The 24,871-nt window shown below is 34.7% G+C and overlaps 1 protein-coding gene across 1 annotated transcript in view; it reads left to right on the top strand.

The window, feature by feature from the left end:
- TDRD3 (tudor domain containing 3) overlaps positions 1-24,871 on the top strand; it is a 203,839-nt gene that overhangs the window by 76,457 nt on the left and 102,511 nt on the right. Inside the window, exons 2-3 of the mRNA XM_067713741.1 lie at positions 9,614-9,698; positions 14,448-14,513. Of these exons, the coding sequence (XP_067569842.1) occupies positions 9,614-9,698; positions 14,448-14,513 (151 nt within the window). The remainder of the gene's footprint in view (positions 1-9,613; positions 9,699-14,447; positions 14,514-24,871) is intronic.

The raw sequence follows: 24,871 nt of genomic DNA, 5'->3' as shown, positions 1-24,871 counted from the left end.
TGCAATAGAAACATAGGTATTTGTCATAATTACCTATGATAATTGAAGTAGTAGGTTTTCATTTTTAATGTTTTGAATAAATGGTATTAGTTTAAATAAATTATGAGTGTAAATTATAAGATGTCTAATTTTAAAACAGATATTAAAATTGTAATTTTAATACAATATAATTCTGTGCTATAGAATATTAAACTTATTACTTACCAGTTGTTTCTTGACATCATTATTTAAAATTTTGACATAAATGGCAGATTGAGCAAAAATGATTGCAATATATTTTGCACTGAAAATTCTCTTTGAGGCAGAAATATTTGCACAGTCTCATGGAATAAGTTTTTTTCTTATTGTTAAAAACTATGTCTATTCATCCAATATGTAAATTTGGAAAAAATTAAATAATAAAAATCTTTTCATCTTGCTGACACCTTCCTTCATTTCTTAGTGAGCTCCATATGAAGAGCATGTTGGAAATATGTAGTTTAGGCTTTCTAATAAGGAAGGTTACACACTTTTGACTATTAGCTGTAGCCTTCAAGTAAATTCCCTTTATTGGTTGGCAGATTTCATTCTTTTCCTCCCTTCATTTTTTTCTTTCTTTCTTTTTTTCATTTTTAAATACAAGCTTTTCCCCATCAAAAGTGGAATCATACTTCATGTGTTACTTTTTTTTTATTAGTTACCTATTTTATATATATTAGTGTATATATGTCAATCCCAATCTCCGAATTTATCCCACCACCCTCCTTCCTTCTAATAACCCAGAAGAATTTTTTTTTGAACTATAGTAGATTCAATTACTATATTAGTTTCAGAAGAAGGCATTTTTAAGGATCATTATGTTTTGGAAATATTTTCCAGAATAGACACAAAGAGTACAGCGTTTAAGAAGGAAGAAAACTAGTTTTTATTTAGCATCTAACTTCATATGAGGCATATGCCAGGTATTTCATTTATTCTTAGAACAGCTCTTAAAGATTAGCATTTTTTTAGAACAACTCTATAGATTTTTTTTTTTTCAAGTAGGGGAGGAAACAGGCACAGAAAGATTGAATAAATTGCTTTGTATCCCACATTTATTAAATGCTGAGACTGAGATTTGCATCTAGTTCCATCTCACTAAACAGTACAGATCAGATGACAGTCTCTCCAAGCTATTCATAAAATGCCTTCTAATATTTGTTATCATATCTTACATTTTAAAGTAACAACTCTCATGTAAACCTAACTAAGTACATGGTCTGGGGTTAATCCTGGGAGGCCTTTGGCCTGGCCTCTACAGGCCTTGATTCTGTATTGCAGTAGTCAGTGCACAGACATTAGGCCTAAAGTGAGTCTTTTCACCTGATGTATGGTTGTCACCTTTGTGCTGAAGTAGAGATGACAGAAATGTCAAATCACATATTTAAAATATGACTTATTAAAAACTAACTTCAGCTCTGCTTCAGAATTTAAGTATGAAAATGTTGAATTAGAGGAAGGACATAAATTAATGAAAGTAAAAATATCCAGGCCTTCATTTATACTTTAAAAATATGTGAGGGTTTGGTTTACAAAAATGAATAATAACATAGTTAGGTTCCCATTGCCACTAATCCTTGTAGTATATCAATTATGGAATTTCAAAGGAATTTTTACTTGCTCAGATGTTAATTACTTAATACCAAATAAACATTCCAGGACTAATGTCTTCATGGGTTGGATTATGTATAGGGAAAATATTGCTGAAAAAAGATCAAAAAATAGAAGTTTGTGATTTGTTGTCACCTGTCTTCCTATAGTTATCTTAAAATTGTCATAATTATTTGTTTTGATGTCAGAGAAAAACAACTATTGAAATAATGTTGAAAATACTGTTTGTAACTATTCCACAGAAAAAAAGCATTAATCTCTAGTAATTTATGTGTACTTTTTATAAGTTTCTATTTCCAAAGGATGAACATAGGAGAGAATAAGAGAGAAAATTGTCTATTGATATGCTTCAGTTTTTTTTTCCATGTGAGATATCTCGAGTGTCTGCTAAATGAGTTTCTTTTTTAAATCCTGAGTGATCTTTATAGCAAACACAAATTCTAAAATTATAACAGTCTATTTTATTTTTGATATATCTACTAGCCACCAAAAAAACCCAATAAATGTTGGAAACCCTTATTTGAAAGCCAGTTTAGTACATCTTTGGAGTCTTAGCTTCCAGTAATGGGCTGATGATATTATGCTTGTGAAGCAAGGTTGTCATCTAGTGGTGTTTTCAAGTAGTACATTCTTCAGAATTAGCTCTCTAATGCATCTTTAGCATTTTAAAGGAAATGCTTAACAAAAACAAATCTAGGTTTCAAATTTTCAGAATTTAAACACTTTAAAATATTTTACATTATATATGACTTTACAAAGGATTATCCCTAGAACCTTTTCTGATGTCCGTATCTTAATCTTTAATATTGGGCCCCCAGATTTTTGTCTGGCCACTGAAATGTTGAAGTTTGAGTAATACAGATGTTAATCATGATGTATCAAGGCATTTCATAATGCTTCATGTCTCTACTGAAGTTACTTGCTTAGAAAAAAGATCCTTATGTAGTACTAAGCAGATTTTATTTTTTACTTTTTGCATATTTATCCTTTCCATTTTTGTGGAGGTTAATTTTTTGAAACATTTGCACATAAAATGTTAAGGTTTTAAGGTCTTTGCTTTTGGTGTTTTTATTTTTGTAATATAAAAATTTGGAAAGTTAGCAGAGAAGAAATTAAAATAGATTTTCCCATGTGTAGAAAAAATTTAATATCATATTAGCTAAATGGTGGAAGTAATATACATTTGTGCATGCAAAGAAATCATAAAAGCTAAAAACTGAAAAAGAGATGCATTTAGTTCACTCACTAAGATGAACACTAATTACTTGTTACTTAAAGGTCCTTTATATAGTACATATCTTTATTTGATCCATTCATACATAAACCATAGAGAAAATTAAATTTTAAGCTAGTGTTGACTCAGGTCCTTATTGTAATTGTTGGAATAAAGATTGTGGTATTCATTTTGGCATAGTAGGTGGCCACTTAACCTAAAGAAGGGAAGAAAATGGTAGTGATAGAAGTGGTACTTTTTTAGGGAAATGAAATAAAAGACCTCTTTTTTCCTTTTTTGCCATTTGGGTCATAGGACTCCCCCCTTCTGAATTACTTTTAATAGAATTCTGATCCTCCTGTTTGCTGTGCTTAATACCATAAATTCATTCAACTTAATGCTGGTGTACCAAGTTACATTCTGGTTGGTGACTCCCCCCCCCGCGCCCCCTCACCAATGTATTTATAAATTGTATTGAGTATATTCATTTAGTCTGTACCAGGTTATTTGAAGCAAATTTTGTGCCCCAGTTTTTTAAAAAAGTATTTATTTATTTGGCTGCATCAGGTCTTAGCTGAGGCACGTGGGATCTTTGTTGCCACGTACAGGATCTTTAGTTGCGGAATGTGAGATCTAGTTCCCTGATCAGGGATCAAACCCGGGCCCCCTGCTTTGGGAGCATGGAGTCTTAACCACTGGACCACCAAGGAAGTCCTTGTGCCCAAATTTTTATTAGCCTTGTTACCTTAACTAATCTTATTACTCTGTGGTTCATAAATAGGAGTTCATAAGCCATTTTCCTTTATCTTAAAGGAGGGAATTAGCAAGTTATCATTTCAGTGTTTTTGACTGGGTACAGCAAAAGCCTATAAGAAGCCTATAGCAAAACCCAAAATTTTCAGCAGGCATGTTACAGACCACTTACACTGTGGGGCTGGAAACAGGATATGCAGAGTGAATAGAGAGACCTTTGGGTAGTTTTTAAAAATTATTTTTTTAATGTCCTGGGAATTTTCAGTAGGTTGGCAATGTTCATATTTGCTAAGATGAAAGATACCTTTTAATATAAGTGATTTTAAAAATTACCTGTCATGTTTTATTCTCTCCTGTCCCTCTATTGGCTTGAGTAATTGGGAGTTAGTTATTATTTTCTTTGTAGCTAAGTAGGGATTCATTTATAAAATTCCCATTTTGGTATTTGGATAACCTATGTGGGCTAGTAATCTCAATGTACCAGCAAATAATCATGTATAGATCAGAGACCACAAAAACCACATGAGGCCATGTGATTTGGGTTTTCTTCAGAGACAGTTAAGACCATCCTGTAGCAGTCATTGTCCAGATATGTCCTTTATTTTTGATTGAGTCCCTATCCATTTGGGAAGAATGTTTTCACTCTTGATTTCCTTATTGGCATTTTAAAGAATTTTCATGTGTCATCAGCCTAATTTGTATGCGTGATAATAGATTCTGTTTTTGATTATCTTAGGAATTCATGTCTCAGTTCAGACTTGAATGGGTATTCATTGCTTGGACGGGTACAGGTAGGTGGAGGGGAAGAAAACTTCAGTGTGCTTTTTTAGTATTTCTGGCCAATTAGAACATTTTTCCCCCTAAAAAATATATGTAGTCTGGAAATCTAGGTAAGGATGAGTTATCATATGTGCAGTTTGAAGATAATTTAGGCCAAAGTAAATGATTTGATGATAAATCCCGTAAGAACACTATTTACATGCACAAATATGTTTATTGCTGTCCAGGAGTCATACAAAGTGACCTAAAAGACAGTTCTTTTCCTCTTTTGCTTGAAAAGGATGTCAGCCATGGATATTATATCATTTGAGAGACACTTAGGGCACAACCCTGCATGTCAAAGACAAGTTGAAAGTGTATAAGAGCAAACAAACAGATAACTGAAGTAAACCAATACGATTAATACGTACAAAGTGTGTGTGCCACATGCAGACTGAAGCCTGTTTTGTTTGGCTTGTACCTTGCTTTGCAAAAAACTAAAAGCTAAAAATGAGATCTGACAATGGCTGCTTAACCTATCCTCATACAGATAGTCACTGGAGCGCCCCCTTTAGACGGGCGTGTACTCTTCAGTTTGTTGCTGCCCTCCTCATTATGTGTACATCATAGTCAGTAGTTAAGTTAGACTCAAGGATTTTACCTACTTCCAGAGGAATGGATCAAAGGAAAATTGGCACTCTTTTCCCTTGCAGTTAGGAATCCACTTACTGGTAATGGTGATCCACTATCTGGATCTAACAAGTGATATTGAAACAATAGTATTTGTTTTTATCACAGTTTTCTGTCAGTTGAGATTCTTGAACTGTAGTTTGGGAATGTCTGTTTTATATGTCCAAGTAACTTTAGAACATGAGGTAAAGATGGTTTTAGCAGTGAGACCCTTCTTATTAAATATATTTTCATTATTTGTAATAGGAAACCACCTCTCCCCCAAATTGGTGGATAGTAATTAATTTTAAAGCTTTTACTTCTTAAGTAAGAAGAGTTGCTCAGTGCTAAAATTAAATGACTCTGAGAAAGTCAGAATTTTAACATTTATTTATGAAAATAAGAAGCACTTTCCAAAATCTTTTAAAAATTTTGAGTGTTTATTAAACTGTAATTTAAAATAGAATTATTTGAAGGTAAAATTAAGGAGAAATATTAGTCTATTCCGTGAGTATCATGTAGGAATTTAGCCCTTTAGTGCCTTGCTTGTCAATAAAATGTATTCTGATGTATTTTTAGTTCAGAATAGTAATGAATGGTTTTATAATGTTACTGTGCTCAAATCTCCACCAGAGGAGAAAAAAAGTGTGTGCTTTGGGGGCTGTTGTAGTCAACAAGAGCTCTCTGGGGTTTGTTTCTTCTTTAAGGTCCATGCCCTTGGTTTTGCATACTCAAAGACGGCACCTGGGAACTGATTATGACTCACTTCCCTTGAGGTCCATCGTGCAGATGTGCACAGGGATCAGATCTGACACGCCTGTGCCAATTTTCAATTCCTTTTTTTCCCAGTGACCACATTAAGGCTGGTGAATTGTGTGTTGTTTTGTTCTTTCAGTTGCTGTGTTCCTGTTGTGCATCTTGAAGCGGATTTGGACATAATACCTTAGTTTTATCACATTTTTTATTCATTGATGATATTGGAGTCTTAAATGTTTACAAAAACAGAAAGATTAATTTATAAATCTCAAGTTACAGTTAATTTAGATTTAGTCCTGTGAAAATGGTCCAGTATTGACAGAAGGATCACCAAGATGTTACTGGGGAGACCTGTGAATGGGTCTCCTGTTTCTTGATAATTACAAAGTAAAGCTGTGAGGCTCAAGTCCTTTGATTTTTATTTATTTATTTATTTATTTATTTATTTATTTTTAATGTGAAGGGTGAGGAAGGGAGACTTGTAAAACTTGGAAATTGAGACTGAGCCATATTTTATAATTTCTTATATTCAGGAAGCCTTCTCCAGGCATCATTTGGAAGAAATCACATGATATTTGATTTATACATGGATGAAGTCAAATTTACACCCCCTTATCTCTTCTGCCTTCAGAATTTTTGTTAGATAGATGTTTCCTCTTTATATTTTGCAGGATAGGTATTTTTATTGTTGTAACAATTTTTGAATCTCTTAATCGTAGTTAATATTAGTTCCCTGATCTTTTACTATGAAACTAGGCCTATTCTTATTTAATATACTTCGGAGACACTGATCGAATTTACCTAGTTGTGCTTTTTTGTGTGTGTTGGTAAAGTGTCTACTTGATTAAAAAATTGATCTGTATAGATGTTGACTTTTGTTTATGAGAAAAAAATCATATTCCTGATATTAGCATTAGTTGTTGATAAATAAAAATAGTGTGTTGTAATGAAAAGACTGCTAAACTGGGAATCAGGAGGCATTTTTGTTTTAACTTTTCATAGCTTAAGTTTGTATCTTGGGGCAAGTTTAGGTTAACATCTTTGGGCGTTCTTCATCTGTAAAATTGAAGAGTTAAACTTTGATTATTTTTTAAGATCATTTCCAGTTCATGTGACATCCTATAATCTTTTAATTCTAAAGAGTTACCTTTCTAGAAAACAAAAGTATTTTATTAGTCATTGCATATTATTTCCCCACTGTAGGAATTTTGAAAGTTGTGATTTTGTAATTACTCAACATTTAGTCAACATTTAATATAGCACCCATATCCCTCTATGCACTGTTGCTTCCTACAGTAAATAAAATTTGTCTCAACCTATACTGACCTCTCATCTCTTCCCCATTTTCCAGCCGTAACATTCCAAGTTATTACCTCTAGAATGTGCTTTATACTTTTTACTTCCATGTTGTTGGTCATACTATTCCCTTTCTGTGCACTCTTTTCCATTCTGCAGCCACTTTGAGCCCCCATAACATTTTGTTTATAGTTATTTTGGCATTGTATGATAGCTGTTTACATGTTGTGTTATTCTTTATGTGAGACTGTAAACTCCTTGAAGAAAGATGTTTATTTTTCATCATTTTACTGATCTTATTACTGATTCACATAGTGCTTTTCACATAAAGGGGGAATTAATTAATATTTGTAGAACTGAGTTTGTAAGATGGTTAGTGCCGGATACAGTCAATGGCTGTGAATGGTGACAAATTATCAGGGTAATAAGGAAATGAACTTAGCCATTCTGAATTAAAGCAGTGTTTTAGCCATCTCTGCTGACTGCAAACATTGTATTCCATGGTCACTCATGTACTATTTATTCCTGCCTCCCATCCATTCATTCTTACTGACTCATCTACATACTTAACACTTCTATTTTTCTCTGTAGCCCACTTAACTCCTTGCCTTCATTCATCATTGTAGTTTAGCACTGCCATGGTCTTCAACTTTTAATAGTATCTAACTTTTTTTAACACATTCTTGCTTTGATTTATATACACATTCCTTTCTTTTACCTCCTTGATCTTATGCATAGGTTTATCAGCTTTAATTTTCTATTGCTTTTTGTACTCTCCTATTCACATTTCTTTTCACTTGTCCTTTTACTTTTGAGAAATCATTCATCCTATGTTTCTTAAAGGTATATGCTCTTTGGTTGCTCTCTTCAGATAAAGTTTACATTGACAGGTGTCTTAGAATCAGCCTAAGGTTGGGGGTTGATGGTGGAATTGCTGGCCATCAGGAAGAGCCGGAGTTAGCTCTGTCAGATTAGCACTCCTGTATCTTTTTTTTTTTTCATCTTTATTAGATTATAATTGCTTTCCAATGTTGTGTTAGTTTCTCTTGTACAACAAAGTGAGTCAGCTATATGTATGCCTATATCCCCTCCCTCTTGGGCCTCCCTCCCACCCCTCTAGGTCATCACAAAGTACCGAGCTGACCTCCCTGTGCTATACAGCAGCTTCCCACTAGCTATCTGTTTTACACATGGTAGTGTATATATGTCCGTGTTACTCTCTGAGTTCATCTCACCCTCCCCTTACCCACCTGTGTCCACAAGTCCATTCTCTAAGACTGTGTCTCTGTTCCTGCCCCGCCACTAGGTTCATCAAGTACCATTTTTCTAGATTCCATATATATGCGTTAATGTATGGTATTTGCTTTTTTCTTTCTGACTTCCTTCACTCTGTATGACAGACTCTAGGTCCATCCACATCACTACAGATGACTCAATTTCGTTCCTTTTTATGGCTGAGTAATATTCCATTGTATATATATGTATCACATCTTTTTCATCCATTCATCTGTCTATGGACATTTAGGTTGCTTCCGTGTTCTGGCTATTGTAAGTAGTGCTGCAAGGAACATTGGGGTACATGTATCTTTTTGAATTATGGTTTTCTCAGGGTATATGCCCAGTAGTGGGATCTTTTTTAGTGGGAGAATGTCTACAGTGGCAATGCTAGCATCAGACCTTTGGTTAAAGGAGTATCTGATACTGATTACAAAAGATGCTGAATGTTAATGGGCATTTTTACAGGTGGACTTTTGGGGGGATGATATCTGAATTGTAGAATTTATCAAAGAATTTCAAAATGACTGTATTGGGTGTGGGTGAATTGGTAGAGATGATTTTTCCCCCCTTTGGATTCAATAATCTTTTTACTCTTGAATTAATTATTGTCTGCTACAGATGTATGGTTGGTTTGGACTGAATAAAAAATAACAAAGGGCAATAAGAAAATGAGTAAAAAAAACTGAAAAGAGACAGGAAAAGTGAAAGATATATGGTAAAAAGTTGCCTATCTTTGTGCTATTTGGAGTCAGAAGTATTTATTGAAAGATTCTTGGGAACATTATGTTAGAGAAAGGGGACTTGAGAAGATAATGTGAGAAAGGAGCCCAGAAGAAAGCTTGTTGGACTATATTTAAATCTATGTTGTTTTTGGTTCTATTTTTATAGCACATCTCAATCTCTTAAGAGTTTACTGTATTACTAAATATTTAAATTGGATATTGTATTTGTATAATAGTAAAGAGGAGCTCATTCATTCCTTAAGAAGTATATTGATGGTTAAATAGCTTTTCTCAGAAAACATATGGATACTTTTATTAACACGGTATCCCTTTAAAGATATAAAAGAGGAAAAATACGCATTGTCTATCCTGTTCTATCAGATAGTAAATAAACAGGGAGTATCCAGGATGCTTTTTGCCTCGTATTTGTAGTGGAAGCATTTTATAGTAGAGAACAAAATTGCATGTAGACTTAAGAAAATAATTTTGGTTAATTTTGATTTTAGAAAATATTAAGCCATTTATTTTATTTTAACAGGTATCTTTCAGATGAAGGCATTGAAGCATGCACAAGTTCTCCTGACAAAGTCAATATAAATGACATCATCCTGATTGCTCTCAATGTAAGTTTTATTTATTAACTTACAAATGTTTTAAATCTGGAAGCTATATTTATGAAAAATATCTCATAGAATAAACTGGATTTTATGATGAGAAAAAATCATAAATCATCTTGCATTTTTATTGTCCATTTTAAGTTGCAGGGATGTTTGTTGAATTTGGTAATCTCATATAAGCCAATTATAAGAAATATATATTTCTTTAACATCTATTATTCAGAATTCAATGAAAAAGGGAAAAATGCAATTAAAACTCCTTTTTTTTTCACCCTGTGATCCGTTACAGAATTTCATTACATTTACAGTAGCTATGTAATAGCAGTAAAAACTGATCATATTCATGAAAACAAATTGACATTTAATTTACATAGAAACTCTAGCTAGGTTATAGCTTCTTGACAGTTGTATTTTTTCTTTCAAAGTAACTTTTCCTGTTGATAAAAGTAGTATATATGGTACCATACGACTACTTCAGAAAATACAGAAAAGTAAAATAATAAAACCAAATAATTACCGTTAATGTTTTGGTGTATATTTCTTTCCAAGCTCTTTCCCTCTACCCATTTGTATAGTTGTATCTTATCTATAATTGGGATTGACTTTTGGATGTTTTTGAAGAGTTATAAAAATTGTTTGAAGTACAGATGTAAGTAAATTAATATTCTTTTTTCAATCTTGCAGTTACCTTATGGGAGTTTTTTTTGTATCGCCTTTGCAGTCACAGTCTATTAATCAACTTCATATACTATGATACATAATCAGTGAAATTCAGAAGAGAATTACTGTCTGATAAATCCATTATGTCACTGCAAAGTAGGTTTAGCATAAAGCAGAAAGGGCGACAACTGATAAGAGCATGTGAAGTATAAATAAATATATAAATGTGTATAACTTTTCAAATTACTTAAATTTATATTTACATAGTTAAACTTGGGTTTAAACATAAAATTTATATTTTGAAACCTGTGATTTTTTTTTTTAGCTGCTTTGAAATTTTATTCAATAAGACCAACAGGTTTTTTAGAAATTATGTGTGTTATCTGTGACTACAAATGGGAATATTTGCTAGACACTTTAACTTCCCTTGATTTGCACCCAAATTAGTGAATTTTATTTTCAAAAAATGGTATAAAGAACCCTAGTTTCGGGCTTCCCTGGTGGCACAGTGGTTGAGAGTCCACCTGCTGATGCAGGGGACACAGGTTCGTGCCCTGGTCCGGGAAGATTCCACATGCTGTGGAGCGGCTGGGCCCGTGAGCCATGGCCGCTGAGCCTGAGCATCCGGAGCCTGTGCTCCGGAACGGAAGAGGCCATAGCAGTGAGAGGCCCGCGTACCACACACACACAAAAAAGAACCCTAGTTTCTTTGTTTATTAAAAAAAGTCCTAAAGATGATAGGAAAAAGGCTTTGTGACAATCTTCTGTTCTTTTTTATTTTTCTTATTTATATACATAGGTAAATAGCATTGAGCTATGTATAAATTGGGTATGAAACTAAGTAAAATAAGTCAACATGAAGTATTTGTCCTGTGTACATAAGAGGTACATGATTATTATTATCTTAGTGAATTAATTTGTCTTTACAATTTTCTTTAAAATATATAGTTAAATACTGCAGTCCAGAGCTATTATGCGATACAATAGGATTAAAAAAAATACTTTTAATCGGGATGAAGTCTACACCAGACAAATAATCTAAGGTTCAAGTTTATAACCTTTAAATAAAATCAGGTATATACAGTGTTTCTGTTGAAGTTTTTTAACTTTCGAGTGATTGTGGGATGTTAATCACTAATTGAGAAAGACTTGCATTATTAGTTCTTACATACAACTTATTACATATTGGGAGAATAATCCATGCATAAGCTTGCTTATGTTCTCTTCCGCCAGTGGGAACACACTGAATTTGTTCCTTTATCTAGCAGTGAACAAAGCAATGGTATGTATATGGTTTTCCTGCCCAGGGAAGTCCATTAGGCTATTATTGGGCTGCTTAGGAAGGTACTCTCTGCTTACCATGAAATAAAATTCCAGACTCCCCCCCTTAAAAAGCAGGTGTTTACCATAGATCACATTGTTAACACAAATAATTTAGGCCGTGAACCACAGTTTCAGTTAGGGAATGGTTCAAGTGCCAAGTTCCCAGATGACACCTTCGGGCCAACTTTGTAAGCTGGCCCTTCTAAAGATAGCAGCCTCAGAGCTGCTATGTAACTCTTTTCTGCATGGGTTTTTATGTTGAAAGGAGGGAGGTTCTTAATTTTTTCCTCTGTAGAATGAGGAGTAAGGATATTAAGAAATAACCTTGAAATTCAGCATGTAGTTTTGCGTTCAAATTCCTGAATTATTCAGAAAAAAATTAAATGATAGCCTAGTCTTAAATTACTAAATAATATGTAACAGTAAAAGTTTTAAAGATTATTTTTAAATTTGTTTTAAGATTCTGTGTAATACAAAATGATTTGCCTAATAGATATTCTGCTGAACTTACTTGAAAAAATAGTCAGGAATCTTTTGTGCATGTGCACATGTGCGTGTTATATATTTCTCCTGCATAATTGCTTATTCACTATAAATATATTTTTGGACCCAGTTATCCTAGTGACCCTGATATAACAGCATCTGAATCATAGAATTGCCTTTGCAGAACTCATAAATTGACTTTGAATTTAGGATGTTTAAAGATTTGGTAGGTCATTTTCATCTTGCTAAAAGAACAATGAAATAACATTCCTTATATGTGTGTAAGGCACTTTGAATATATTGTCTCCTTTCAGCCTGACAACAGCTTTGGAAGAAAGAATTGGTAATATATTTTCCATGTTACAGAGGAATAAATTAACTGGATTTAGAGAATTTCTGACGTGTCCCAGGTCATATTAGTTAATTACAGTATGTAGTAAATCAAAGTTTAGGATTTTAGTCTAGTGCTCATTTCTCATTTATATTAATGCCTCATTTTATTTTAATTTTTTAATTAGTGATAAAAACCAGAAATGAAGGACCATGATGTATCATAAAATTTTTATGTATTCTGTTTTTTATACATATTTAAATATTTCAGCTTTTGAGTGACTTCAAGATAATGCTTATGTTTTTATGAACTGTTAGTTGTATTATTGACTTGTACACGTTCAGATGATAACAATATGCATGTTTTATATTCGCTAAAGTAAACATGATAGCTAACATTCATTAAATGCTTACTGTTTACAAGTCATTGTGCTGAATGCTTTACATGCATTATTTAATCTTCAAAACAATCCTAATATAGGAAATGCTAGTATAGGAAAGTATTTTTTTCCCCATATGTTGCTTAGTATTTTCAAAGTCAAAGACATGCAACTTGAGGTATGGTTTATAATTCTTTTACTCTATTATTGGGTGAAGGCTGCAAAAAGGATAAACCTGAAACATTGTTAAACAAGTATTTGGATTTGGGGCTTAGTTTACCTGGCAGTTCCATTCAGTGAGTTTTACTTAGGAGTGATCCTTGCATTACATTGAGAAATAAATTATAAATCATTGTAGTAAAAGACTGGAAAGGATCTGTGAGGGTTGTATAACATGTATGCTTGTTTCTTAAGCTGACCATATATGGATATTTCAAGTAAGAGGATATTCTATTATTGTAGGTGTTCAAAGAAGACTATCCTACTTCTCTATATGTAATCCTTTTATAATACAGTAATTTTAATCATCTAGTATTTTCTCCTTAAGTGTAATATAAATTTCTCCCTTATAAATTTTGTGATTAAATGCACTCTAAGTCTGTTTTGTTTTGCTCTTGAGGCAATGAAGAGCTTCTCTTTACTATATTTAAGGAATAACAAAACAGTACAAATTTAGTTATTAATCTAACCTCACTATCTCAAGCAGCGATATAATTTCTTAGCTTAAATAATTAGGCCTTTTTCATGAGTAGTATTAGTTTTCTTCTGAACAAATTTCTTACTTTTCCTTTAGTTTTCACTTCTTCTTACTTAAAGAAGACAAAATCCTGAAAAAGTCTGGTTTTTTTTATGTAGACTGTGTAGTTGAAGTTCTGATTTTATGTCAGAAATCCTACAACTTTATCTTAGTCCTATGTTGTTCTTTTTTGTTTTGCTTTAGTTTGCTGAATAATATGTACTTGGGAATTTTCATGTGGTTAGTCATTTGTTCACAACTTCTGTTTCTGTAATTTGTTTAAAAAGCAAATGAAATAAGTATTTACTACAGTATAGTCTTACGATTTCTTGCTGTTGCAGTGGTATTGTTCTCTGGGATATTTTTATGTTGTGTAGCTTTGTTATGTCATAAGTATCACAGCCTATAGAGTAATGTGTTTTCATGTCTCTGCATATCAAGGTTAGATAGAATTTAGTTGTCAAAAATATACTCTGTTTATATGTTCAAAGTAGTCATTTAGTTTTGGATTGTGGCATTAATTTTTTAGTAAGACTATATAGTTTCATAAAATCAAGTTTTAGATTTTAATAAAGAAGACTTAGTAAGTTAAAAGGGTATCTAGAGAAGTATGACCAGATATAAATAAGGCCTTTGATGTACTTTAAACAATTTATGTATGGGACTGTGTTATTAGAAAAGATTGATTTTATATATATATAGATCTCATAATCAGTTGAAAGACATTTATTTAAAGTTTGTTCCACACACCTTAAGTAATTTTATCTTTTGTTGGTGAGTGAAATTAGATTTAGATTCACTTTTCTCTATAATTTTATGTTAATAATAATATTTTTATTTTAGACAGACTTGAGAACAATTGGCAAGAAATTCCTCCCCAGTGACATCAATGGTGGAAAGGTGGAAAAGGTAATGAAAAATGTTAACTTCCTGAATTATGCTAAGTACAATAAATATGAACATCTACTAAATTCCTGGAATTGTTTTTTGTCAATGAAGACTGCAACTTCAAAATATTTTGGAGGTGAACAAGTCACAGAGTTATCATTATAGTGACTTCCTATACACATGGAAAATTATTAAAGCTTAAACTTTTAAACTTTTGGTGACTTTTCAACATTAAAAAAGAACTTTTGTTTCAGGAATTGTAACTATGACACACTTACTTTACATGTGAGACTTACCAGATATTATTGGTGCTCAGGAAAAGGACCTTTTTGTATCTTTTTATTTTAGTTACCTGTTAACCATATTTGTTTAATGAACTTATTAATATAAAGCTATAAGATTGGGAAAGAGTGTTAGAAGCATTTTGGCAAAGCTGTGCATTTGGTTGCTGCTATCATTTTGTGTAACACATATATGTATTCATGTTATGAATTTTTTCAGTGATGTTTTTAAAATACAAGGATACAATTTTTAGATACCAGCTAGTCAGTCTTTTACTTCTTATTCATTTGTATTCAATTTCTTCTTTTTATTTGAAAATACATGTAAATTGCATCAACCAAGAATTTTATGTGTGCTACTGCTCACTTTTTGAACTATTACGGAACATCATTATCTATAGTTTAAAGAAATACTTTGAATGTATATGTTTTGTGTTTGAATAAGTATTCTTATCATTTTAACACTCAGATATTTAAGATAGTTGCTGTACCTCAGATATTTTAAATTTTAGATAATTTTAAAAGGTCTGAAATGTAACAACATATTTTTCACATTTTCCCTTATGCAGTAGATGGTAGTCATTTAGCTGGAAAGAAAACAAGAGTTTATTTTATAATTTACAGTAGTTTTTGAAGCAGATACTCAGAGAAGAAAGTTCTACAAACTCCTCAGCAATTCATTTTAATGTTTAACAACACTCTGTGTCAGCAAACTTTAATTGTATTTTAACCTAAATTTCTTATGATGCAACTTGAAGTCCGTAACGTCTTCTTTGTCTTCCCTCAGGGGAAATGGAGAACATCTGGTTACCTTCCCTTGTGAATAAGTCTTCATATACTTGAAGCCTTGTAAATGTCAGTACCACAAGTTTCTTCTTGCTAAAGCCATCTGTCTTGGTTCCTCTGTTTATTCTGTCTCAGGCATTCCGTTCATCTTCATTGTTCTTCTCAGAGTCCTCTCCAGTTCCTTACATTTCTTTTTCTGGTTGTGGTCGTAATTCTCAGAGTTCAGCATACATCAGAATCATCCTGAGGCCTGGCTAGAACACACATTGCCAGCCTCTAACCTCTCCTGCTCCCACACATCTGTCTCCATTGAACTGGGATAGAGCCCGAGAATTTATATTATGAACAAGTTTCTGTGGGATGTTGATTCTGCTGGTCTGGGAACCATAATTAGAAAACTTCTCGAGTATAAAACTCCAAATTATGCAGGAGTCTTGGACAGGTCTGATGAATTCAACAGTTCTTTACAGGAAAAGTAACTAACATCAAAGCAGTGGCTGCGCATCCTTATGCTAGTTGATTTAAGAAAACTAGCATTCTGGATTATTGATTTTCCATTGTTTCTTCGGGTGTCTTTAGGGATTCTCAGAACCTATCTCTGCTATAAGCTCATGGGGAAAGGTACTGATAAGAGTTTTCTCTTCCTCCAACTTCTCAGAGCATTTTTTAAAAAATACTTTATCAGTTATCTATTTTATACATATTACTGTGTATATATCAATCCCAATCTCCCAATTCATCCCACCACCGCCCCCCAGCCCCGCTTTCCCCCCTTGGTGTCCATACGTTTGTTCTCTACATCTGTGTCTCTATTTCTGCCTTGCAGACTGGTTCATCTGTACCATTTTTCTAGATTCCACATATAAGCGTTAATATACGGTATTTGTTTTTCTCTTTCTGACTTACTTCATTCTGTATGACAGTCTCTAGGTACATCCACATCTCTACAATGACCCAATTTCGTTCCTTTTTATGGCTGAGTAATATTCCATTGTATTTATGTACCACATCTTCTTCATCCATTCGTCTGTCTGTGGACACCTAGGTTGCTTCTGTGACCTGGCTATTGTAAATAGTGCTGCAATGAACATTGGGGTGCATGTGTTTTTTTTTTTTAATTAATTTTATTTATTTATTTATTTTTGGCTGCACTGGGTCTTTGTTGCTGTGCATGGGCTTTCTCTAGTTGTGTTGAGTGAGAGCTACTCTTCATTGTGGTACATAGGCTTCTCATTGCGGTGGCTTCTCTTGTGGAGCACGGGCTCTAGGCATGTGGGCTTCAGTAGTTGTGGCACACAGGCTCAGTAGTTATGGCTCACAGGCTGTAGTGTGCAGGCTCAGTAGTTGTGGCACACGGGCTTAGTTGCTTCGTGGCATGTGGGATCTTCCTGGACCAGGGCTGGAACCCATGTCCCCTGCATTGGCGGGTGGGTTCTTACCCACTGTGCCACCAGGGAAGTCCAAAAGATGCATGTGTCTTTTTGAATTATGGTTTTCTCTCGGTATATGCCCAGTAGTGGGATTGCTGGGTCATATGGTAATTCTACTTTTAGTTTTCTAAGGAACCTCCATACTGTTCTCCATAGTGACTGTATCAATTTGGCTGTATCAATTTACATTCCCACTAACAGTGCAAGAGGGTTCCCTTTTCTCCACACCCTCTCCAGCATTTGCTGTTTGTAGATATTCTGATGATGCCCACTCAGATCAGTGTGAGGTGATACCTCATTGTAGTTTTGATTTGCATTTCTCTAATAATTAGTGATGTTGAGCAGCTTTTCATGTGCCTCTTGGCCATCTGTAAGTCTTCTTTGGAGAAATGTCTACCTAGGTCTTCTGCCGATTTTTTGATTGGGTTGTTTGTTTTTTCAATATTGAGCTGCATGTGCTGTTTATATATTTTGGAGATTAATCCTTTGTCTGTTGATTCGTTTGCAGATATTTTCTCCTATTCTGAGGGTTGTCTTTTCATCTTGTTTATAGTTTCCATTGCTGTGTAAAAGCTTTTAAGTTTCATTAGGTCCCATTTGTTTATTTTTGTTTTTATTTTCATTACTCTAGGAGGTGGGTCAAAAAAGACCTTGCTGTGATTTATGTCAGAGAGTGTTCTTCATATGTTTACCTCTAAGAGTTTTATAGTGTCTGGTCTTACATTTAGGTCTTTAATCCATTTTGAATTTACTGTGTATGGTGTTAGGGAGTGTTCTAATTTCATTCTTTTACATGTAGCTGCCGAGTTTTCCCAGGACCACTTATTGAAGAGACTGTCTTTTCTCCATTGTATATCCCTGCCTCCTGTCACAGATTAGTTGACCATAGATGTGTGGGTTTATCTCTGGGCTGTCTATCCTGTTCCATTGATACATATTTCTGTTTTTCTGCCAGTACCATATTGTCTTGATTGCTGTTTGTAGTATAGTCTGAAGTCAGGGAGTCTAATTCCTCCAGCTCCGTTTTATTCCCTCAAGATTGCTTTGGCTGTTCACGGTCTTTTGTGTCTCCATACAAATGTTAAGATTTTTTGTTCTAGTTCTGTAAAAAATGCCATTGGTAATTTGATAGGGATTGCATTGAATCTGTAGATTGCTTTGGGTAGTATGGTGTTTTTCACAATATTGATTCTTCCATTCCAAGAACATGGTATATTTCTCCATCTGTTTGTGTCATCTTTGATTTCTTTCACCAGTGTCTTACAGTTTTCTGAATACAGGTCTTTTTTTTTTTTTTTTTTTTTTTTGTGGTACACGGGCCTCCCACTGTTGTGGCCTCTCCTGTTGCGGAGCACAGGCTCCGGACGCGCAGGCTCAGTGGCCATGGCTCACGGGCCCAGCCGCTGCACGGCATGTGGGATCTTCCTGGACTGGGGCACGAACCCGTGTCCCCTGCATCAACAAGCAGACTCTCAACCACTGAGCCACCAGGGAAGCCCTGAGTACAGGTCTTTTACCTCCTTACATACGTTTATTGCTAGGTAATGTATTCTTTTTGTTGCAAGGGTGAATGGGATTGTTTCCTTAATTTCTCTTTCTGATCTTTCGCTGTTAGTGTATATGAATGCAAGAGATTTCTGTGCATTAATTTTGTATCCTGTAACTTTACCAAATTAAGTGATTAGCTCTAGTAGTTTTCTGGCTGCATCTTTAGGGTTACCTATGTATAGTATCATGTCATCTGCAAACAGTGATAGTTCTACTTCTTCTTTTCCAGTTTGTATTCCTTTTCTTTCTTTTTCTTCTCTGATTGCCATAGTTAGGACTTCCAAAACTATATTGAATAAGAGTGGTGAGAGTGGATATCCTTGTCTTGTTCCTTATCTTAGTGAAGTGCTTTCAATTTTTCACCGTTGAGAATGATGTTTGCTGTGGGTTTGTCATATATGGCCTTTAATATGTTGAGTTAGGTTCCCTTCCCTCTATGCCCACTTTCTGGAGATTTTTATCATAAATGGGTGTTGAATTTAGTCAGAAGCTTTTTCTGCATCTATTGAGATGATTATATGGTTTTTATTCTTCAGTTTGTTAATATGGTATATCACATTGATTGATTTGCATATATTGAAGAATCCTTGCATCCGTGGGATAAATCCCACTTGATCATGGTGTATGATCCTTTTAATGTGTTGTTGGATTCTGTTTGCTAGTATTTTGTTGAGGATTTTTGCATCTATATTCATCAGGGATATTGGTCTGTAATTTTCTTTTTTTATAGTATCTTTGGTTTTGCTATCAGGGTGATGGTAGCCTCATAGAATGAATTTGGGAGTGTTCCTTTCTCTGCAATGTTTGGAAAAGTTTGAGAAGGATAGGTGTTAGCTCTTCTCTAAATGTTTGATAGAATTCACCTGTGAAGCCATCTGGTCCTGGACTTTTGTTTGTTGGAAGATTCTTTTTTTTTTTTTGCGCTACGTGGGCCTCTCACTGTTGTGGCCTCTCCCGTTGTGGAGCACAGGCTCAGAACACGCAGGCTCAGCGGCCATGGCTCATGGGCCCAGCTGCTTCACGACATGTGGGATCTTCCCAGACCAGGGCACGAACCCGTGTCCCCTGCATCAGCAGGCGGACTCTCAACCACTGCGCCACCAGGGAATCCGTGTTGGAAGATTTTTAATCACAGTTTTAAATTCATTACTTGTGATTGGTCTGTTCATATTTTCTATTTCTTCCTCCTTCAGTGTTGGAAGGTTATACCTTTCTAAATTTTTGTCCATTTCTTCCAGGTTGTCCATTTTATTGGCATAGAGTTGCTTGTAGTAGTCTCTTATGGTGCTTTGTATTTCTGCGGTGTCCATTGTAATTTCTCCTTTTTCATTTCTACTTTTATTGATTTGAGTCCTCTTCCTTTTTTTCTTGATGAGTCTGGCTAAAGGTTTCTCAATTTTGTTTATCTTCTCAAAGAACCAGCTTTTAGTTTTATTGATCCTTGCTATTGTTGTCTTTGTTTCTATTTCATTTATTTCTGCTCTGATTTATGAAATCTCTCCTTCTACTAAGTTTGGGTTTTGTTTGTTCTTCTTTCTCCAGTTCCTTTAGGTATAAAGTTAGATTGTTCATTTGAGATTTTTCTTGTTTCTTGCTATAAATTTCCCTCTTAGAACAGCTTTTGCTTCATCCCGTAGGTTTTGGATCATCGTGTTTTCCTGGTCATTTGTCTCTAGGTATATTTTGATTTCCTCGTTGATGTCTTCAGTGATCTCTTGGTAATTTAGTAACATATTGTTTAGCTTCCATTGTTTGTGTTTTTTATGTTTTTTCCCCTGTAATTTATTTCTGATCTCATAGCGTTGTGGTCTGAAAAGTTGCTTGATATGATTTCAATTTTCTTAAATTTACCAACGCTTGATTTGTGACCCAAAATGTCATCTATCCTGGAGAATGTTCTGTGTGCACTTGGGAAGAAAGTGTAATCTGCTGTTTTTGGATGGAATATCCTATAAATATCAATTAAATATCTGGTCTATTGTATCATTTAAAGCTTATGTTTCCTTATTAATTTTTCGTCTGGGTGATCTGTCCATTGGTGTAAGTGCGGTGTTGAAGTCCCCCACTATTATTGTGTTACTGTTGATTTCCTCTTTTATAGTTGTTAGCATTTGCCTTATATATTGAGGTGTTTCTATGTTGGGTGCATATATATTTATAATTGTTATATCTTCTTGGATTGATCTGTTGATCATTATGTAGTGTCCTTCCTTGTCTCTTGTAACATTCTTTATTTTAAAGTCTATTTTATCTGATATGAGTATTGCTACTCCAGCTTTCTTTTGATATCCATTTGCTTGGGATATCTTTTTCCATCCCCTCACTTTCATCCTGTATGTGTTCCTAGGTCTGAAGTGTGTCTCTTGTAGACAGTATATATACACGTCTTATGTTTGTATCCATTCAGCAAGCCTGTTTCTTTTGGTTGGAGCATTTAATCCATTCACACTTAAGGTTATTATTGATATGTATGTTCCTGTTCCCATTTTCTTAATTGTTTTGGTTTTGTTTTTGTAGGTCCTTTTCTTCTCTTGTGTTTCCCACTTAGAGAAGTTCCTTTAGCATTTGTTGTAGACTTGGTTTGGTGGTGCTGAATTCTCTTAGCTTTTGCTTGTCTGTAAAGCTTTTGATTTCTCGATAGAATCTGATGAGATCCTTTTCAGGTAGAGTAATCTTGGTTGTAGGTTCTTCCCTTTAATCACTTTAAATATACTGTGCCACTCCTTTCTGGCTAGTAGAGTTTCTACCGAGAAATCAGCTGTTAACCTTATGGGAGTTCTCTTGTATGTTATTTGTTGTTTTTCCCTTGCTGCTTTCAATAATTTTTCTTTGTCTTTAATTTTTGTCAGTTTGATTATTATGTATCTCGGCATGTTTCTCCTTGGGTTTATCCTGCCTGGGACTCTGCGCTTCCTGGACTTGGGGGCTGTTTCCTTTCCCATGTTAGGGAAGTTTTTGACTATAATATCTTCAAATATTTTCTTGGGTCCTTTCTGTCTCTCTTCTCCTTTGGGATCCCCCTTAATGTGAATGTTGATGCATTTAATGTTGTCCCAGACGTCTCTTAGGCTGTCTACATTTCTTTTCATTCTTTTTTCTTTATTCTGTTCCACAGCAGTGAATTCCACTATTCTGTCTTCCAGGTCACTTCTCCATTCTTCTGCCTCAGTTATTCTACTAGTGATTCCTTCCAGTGTATTTTTCATTTCAGTTATTGTATTGTTCATCTTTGTTTGTATGTTCTTTAATTCTTCTATGTATTTGTTAAACATTTCTTGCATCTTCTCGATCTTTGACTCCATTCTTTTTCCGAGGTCCTGGATCATCTTCACTATCATTATTCTGAATTCTTTTTCTGGAAGGTTGCGTATCTCCACTTCATTCAGGTGTTTTTCTGGGGTTTTATCTTGTTCCTTCATCTGGTACATAGTCCTCTGCCTTTTCGTGTTCTCTATCTTTCTATAAATGTGGTTTTCGTTGCACAGGCTGCAGGATTGTAGTTCTTTTTGCTTTTGCTGTCTACCCTTTGGTGGATGACGCTATCTAAGAGTCTTGTGCAAGCTTCCTAATGGAGGGACTGGTGGTGCATAGAGCTGGGTGTTGCTCTGGTGGGCAGAGCTCAGTAAAACTTTAAACCACTTGTCTGCTTATGGGTGGGGCTGAGTTCCCTCCCTGTTGTTTGTTTGGCCTGAGGCGACCCAGCGCTGGAAGGGACAGGCTCTTTAGTGGGGCTAATGGCAGATCCAGGAGGGCTCATGCCAAGGAGTACCTTCCAGAACTTCTGCTGCCAGTGTCCTTTTCCCCGTGGTTAGCCACAGCCACCCCCCACCTCTGCAGGACACCCTCCAACAGTATCAGGTAGGTCTGGTTCATTCTCCTATGGGTTCACTTCTCCTTCCCCCTGGGTCATGATGCACACATTACTTTGTGTGTGCCCTCCAAGAGTGCAGTCTCTTTTTACCCTTGTCCTGTCGAAGTCCTATAATAAAATTCCACTAGCCTTCAAAATCTGGTTCTCTGGGAATGTCTTCTCCTGTCGCCAGACCCCCAGGTTGGGAAGACTGATGTGGGCTCAGAACCTTCACTCCAGTGGGTGGACTTCTGTGGTATAATTGTTCTCCAGTTTGTGAGTCACCCACCCAGCAGTTATGGGACTTGATTTTATTGTGATTGCGCCTCTCCTACTGTCTTGTTTCGGCTTCTCCTTTGTCTTTGGATGTGGCATATCTTTTTTGGTGAGTTCCAGCGTCTTCCTGTCGATTTTGCAGCAGTTAGCTGTGATTCTGGTGTTTTCGCAAGGGCGAGTGAGCGCACGCCCTTCTACTCTGCCAGCTTCTCACAAAGTTTTGTAAGTGGTCTCTTCAGAATTTCCTTTGAATGTAGCTAACAAAAAATATATATAACTTAGAATATTTGAATCTAGAATTTTCTTTGCCAAATTTTATCCTTTGAAATATTTTTAATGCTGATGTAGATTTAGTTTATACGTAAAATGAAAAGACAGAAAATAAGCTCTGTTCACATGAAACAGAAGTAGAGTGGGATTAACTGCCTTTCTGCTCTTCCCATTTATATTTTTCCTTCAGACGCCAAGTATAATTCTCTTCACATTATTCGTGAAAATGTTCTGAAAATTAATTTTAATAGAATTTTTAGAAGCCAACGCACGGGAATTACTCATTTTATTTGCCTTTGGTTAAAACTGCATACATTATATAAAAATATAACTACTTTCAGGCAAAAGTAAATGTTTAAGGAATGTATTTTTGACATGAATTACTTGTGTGTCTGTCTGTAAAATAAGACTAATACAGTAAAAGTTGCTTTATTTGTGCCTTTATTGGAAAGCTTTATTACCCAGCACTTCATCATGTTAATGGTGACAGAATCATTAAGACATGGGTCTAGACACTAAAATTATATAATAGTTCTTATTTAAAATAAATTTTAAATAAAAAAATTTAAATAAATTTTATTTTAATCTGTGCATAAGATAAGCAGAGTATTTGAATAAGTAATCTTCCTGTTCCTTGAACATGTCAGATTTTGGTATAAAATAATATTATTTTCTAATTTTCTTTTAATAGTAAAAAAAATAGCAAATGGAAGAAAGAACTGTATTACCTAGTGATTTTCCAAATAGATCATACTAGAAACTAATTTTGCAAAAACTAATTTAGACAGGAAATTTAAAGTGTGAGATAGACTAGCTGTCCCAGGAAGCAGAGGCATGGTTTTGCTGTGCTTCAGATACGATGTGGAGAGGGAGCAGAAAACAGTAGGGGCTGGTAACATATTGGACAGATACAGATTTTAGAATTATTGGACTAGATTTAAATCTCATTCTTCTGCTTATTATGTTTTTGTGACTTCTGGTAGTTATTTAATCTTGCCAGATTTTAATTTTCTTATCATTCAAATATTATGTCCCTTATGACATTGAAGAATTAAGTGACATAATCTATTTGACATCTTAAATGTAGCACAATGTGTATGGCAAGTATTGAGCATTATGAGACATTTAGGATGGTATTTTTGTCCTGGAGATCTAAGAGTGCATGTTTATTACCTCAGTTTGTTATCTTGTTACTTAGAGATCTCCAAGGGAATGCAGTAAATGAAGTAAGGCAAATGGATACTTCATTATTGACTGTGTTTTAGCCCCAGCCCCTAATGCAGAACTTTATCAGTTGAGCTAGGTTGATCTTAGTATAATAGAATCAAAGTAGGTCAAATTTCTGCTTTATTTCTACTAAGTTCCATGCTTGCCTGTGATATTACCACTCCTAAGAGAGAAAGCCAAAGAAAAAAGAGTTGGAGAGCATTTGCCCCAGTGTTTAAGAAGCAAATCCTTAATAAGCAAGAGAAGAGAGGAGGCTGTCTTTTTAGGAGCTACTTCCATTAGTTTTGTGTGGGTCCTTTAAAAGAGCCTGTAGTCCTGTGTCTTCTATCTCCCTTGGAAGCTTATTCATTAGGCCTCAGGCTCCATCCAATGTACTAGAGATTCTGCAAGACAGAGCAGTAATCCTCTTTAGAAGTAGATTAAAGGAATGTAGAGAGGACTCTTCAAACTTCTTCTCCTGAGAGGCCAAAAGTAAATGCTTACATGCTGTGTATTGTTATTATCATAACTAATAAGACTTAGATAACAGCATTTTCAGCATTTGGAAAGGAAGTGTAGAGAGAGCTATGATCCGGTAGGAGAGGTGGTAGGTCTGTAGTTAGGAGAAGACAGTTAATCCTGGAACATTGTATTTACATCTGTTTTGTCCGAAGACAAATTGGGACCTTCAGAAGGGCATTGTCATCTGAAGTTTGAAACTGAAGTCTTAAT

This window comes from Pseudorca crassidens, chromosome 18 (assembly GCF_039906515.1).
Source record: "Pseudorca crassidens isolate mPseCra1 chromosome 18, mPseCra1.hap1, whole genome shotgun sequence".
Taxonomy (NCBI): domain Eukaryota; kingdom Metazoa; phylum Chordata; class Mammalia; order Artiodactyla; family Delphinidae; genus Pseudorca; species Pseudorca crassidens.
Note: the sequence above shows the minus strand (reverse complement) of the source record. Positions and strands in the feature narration are given on the sequence as shown.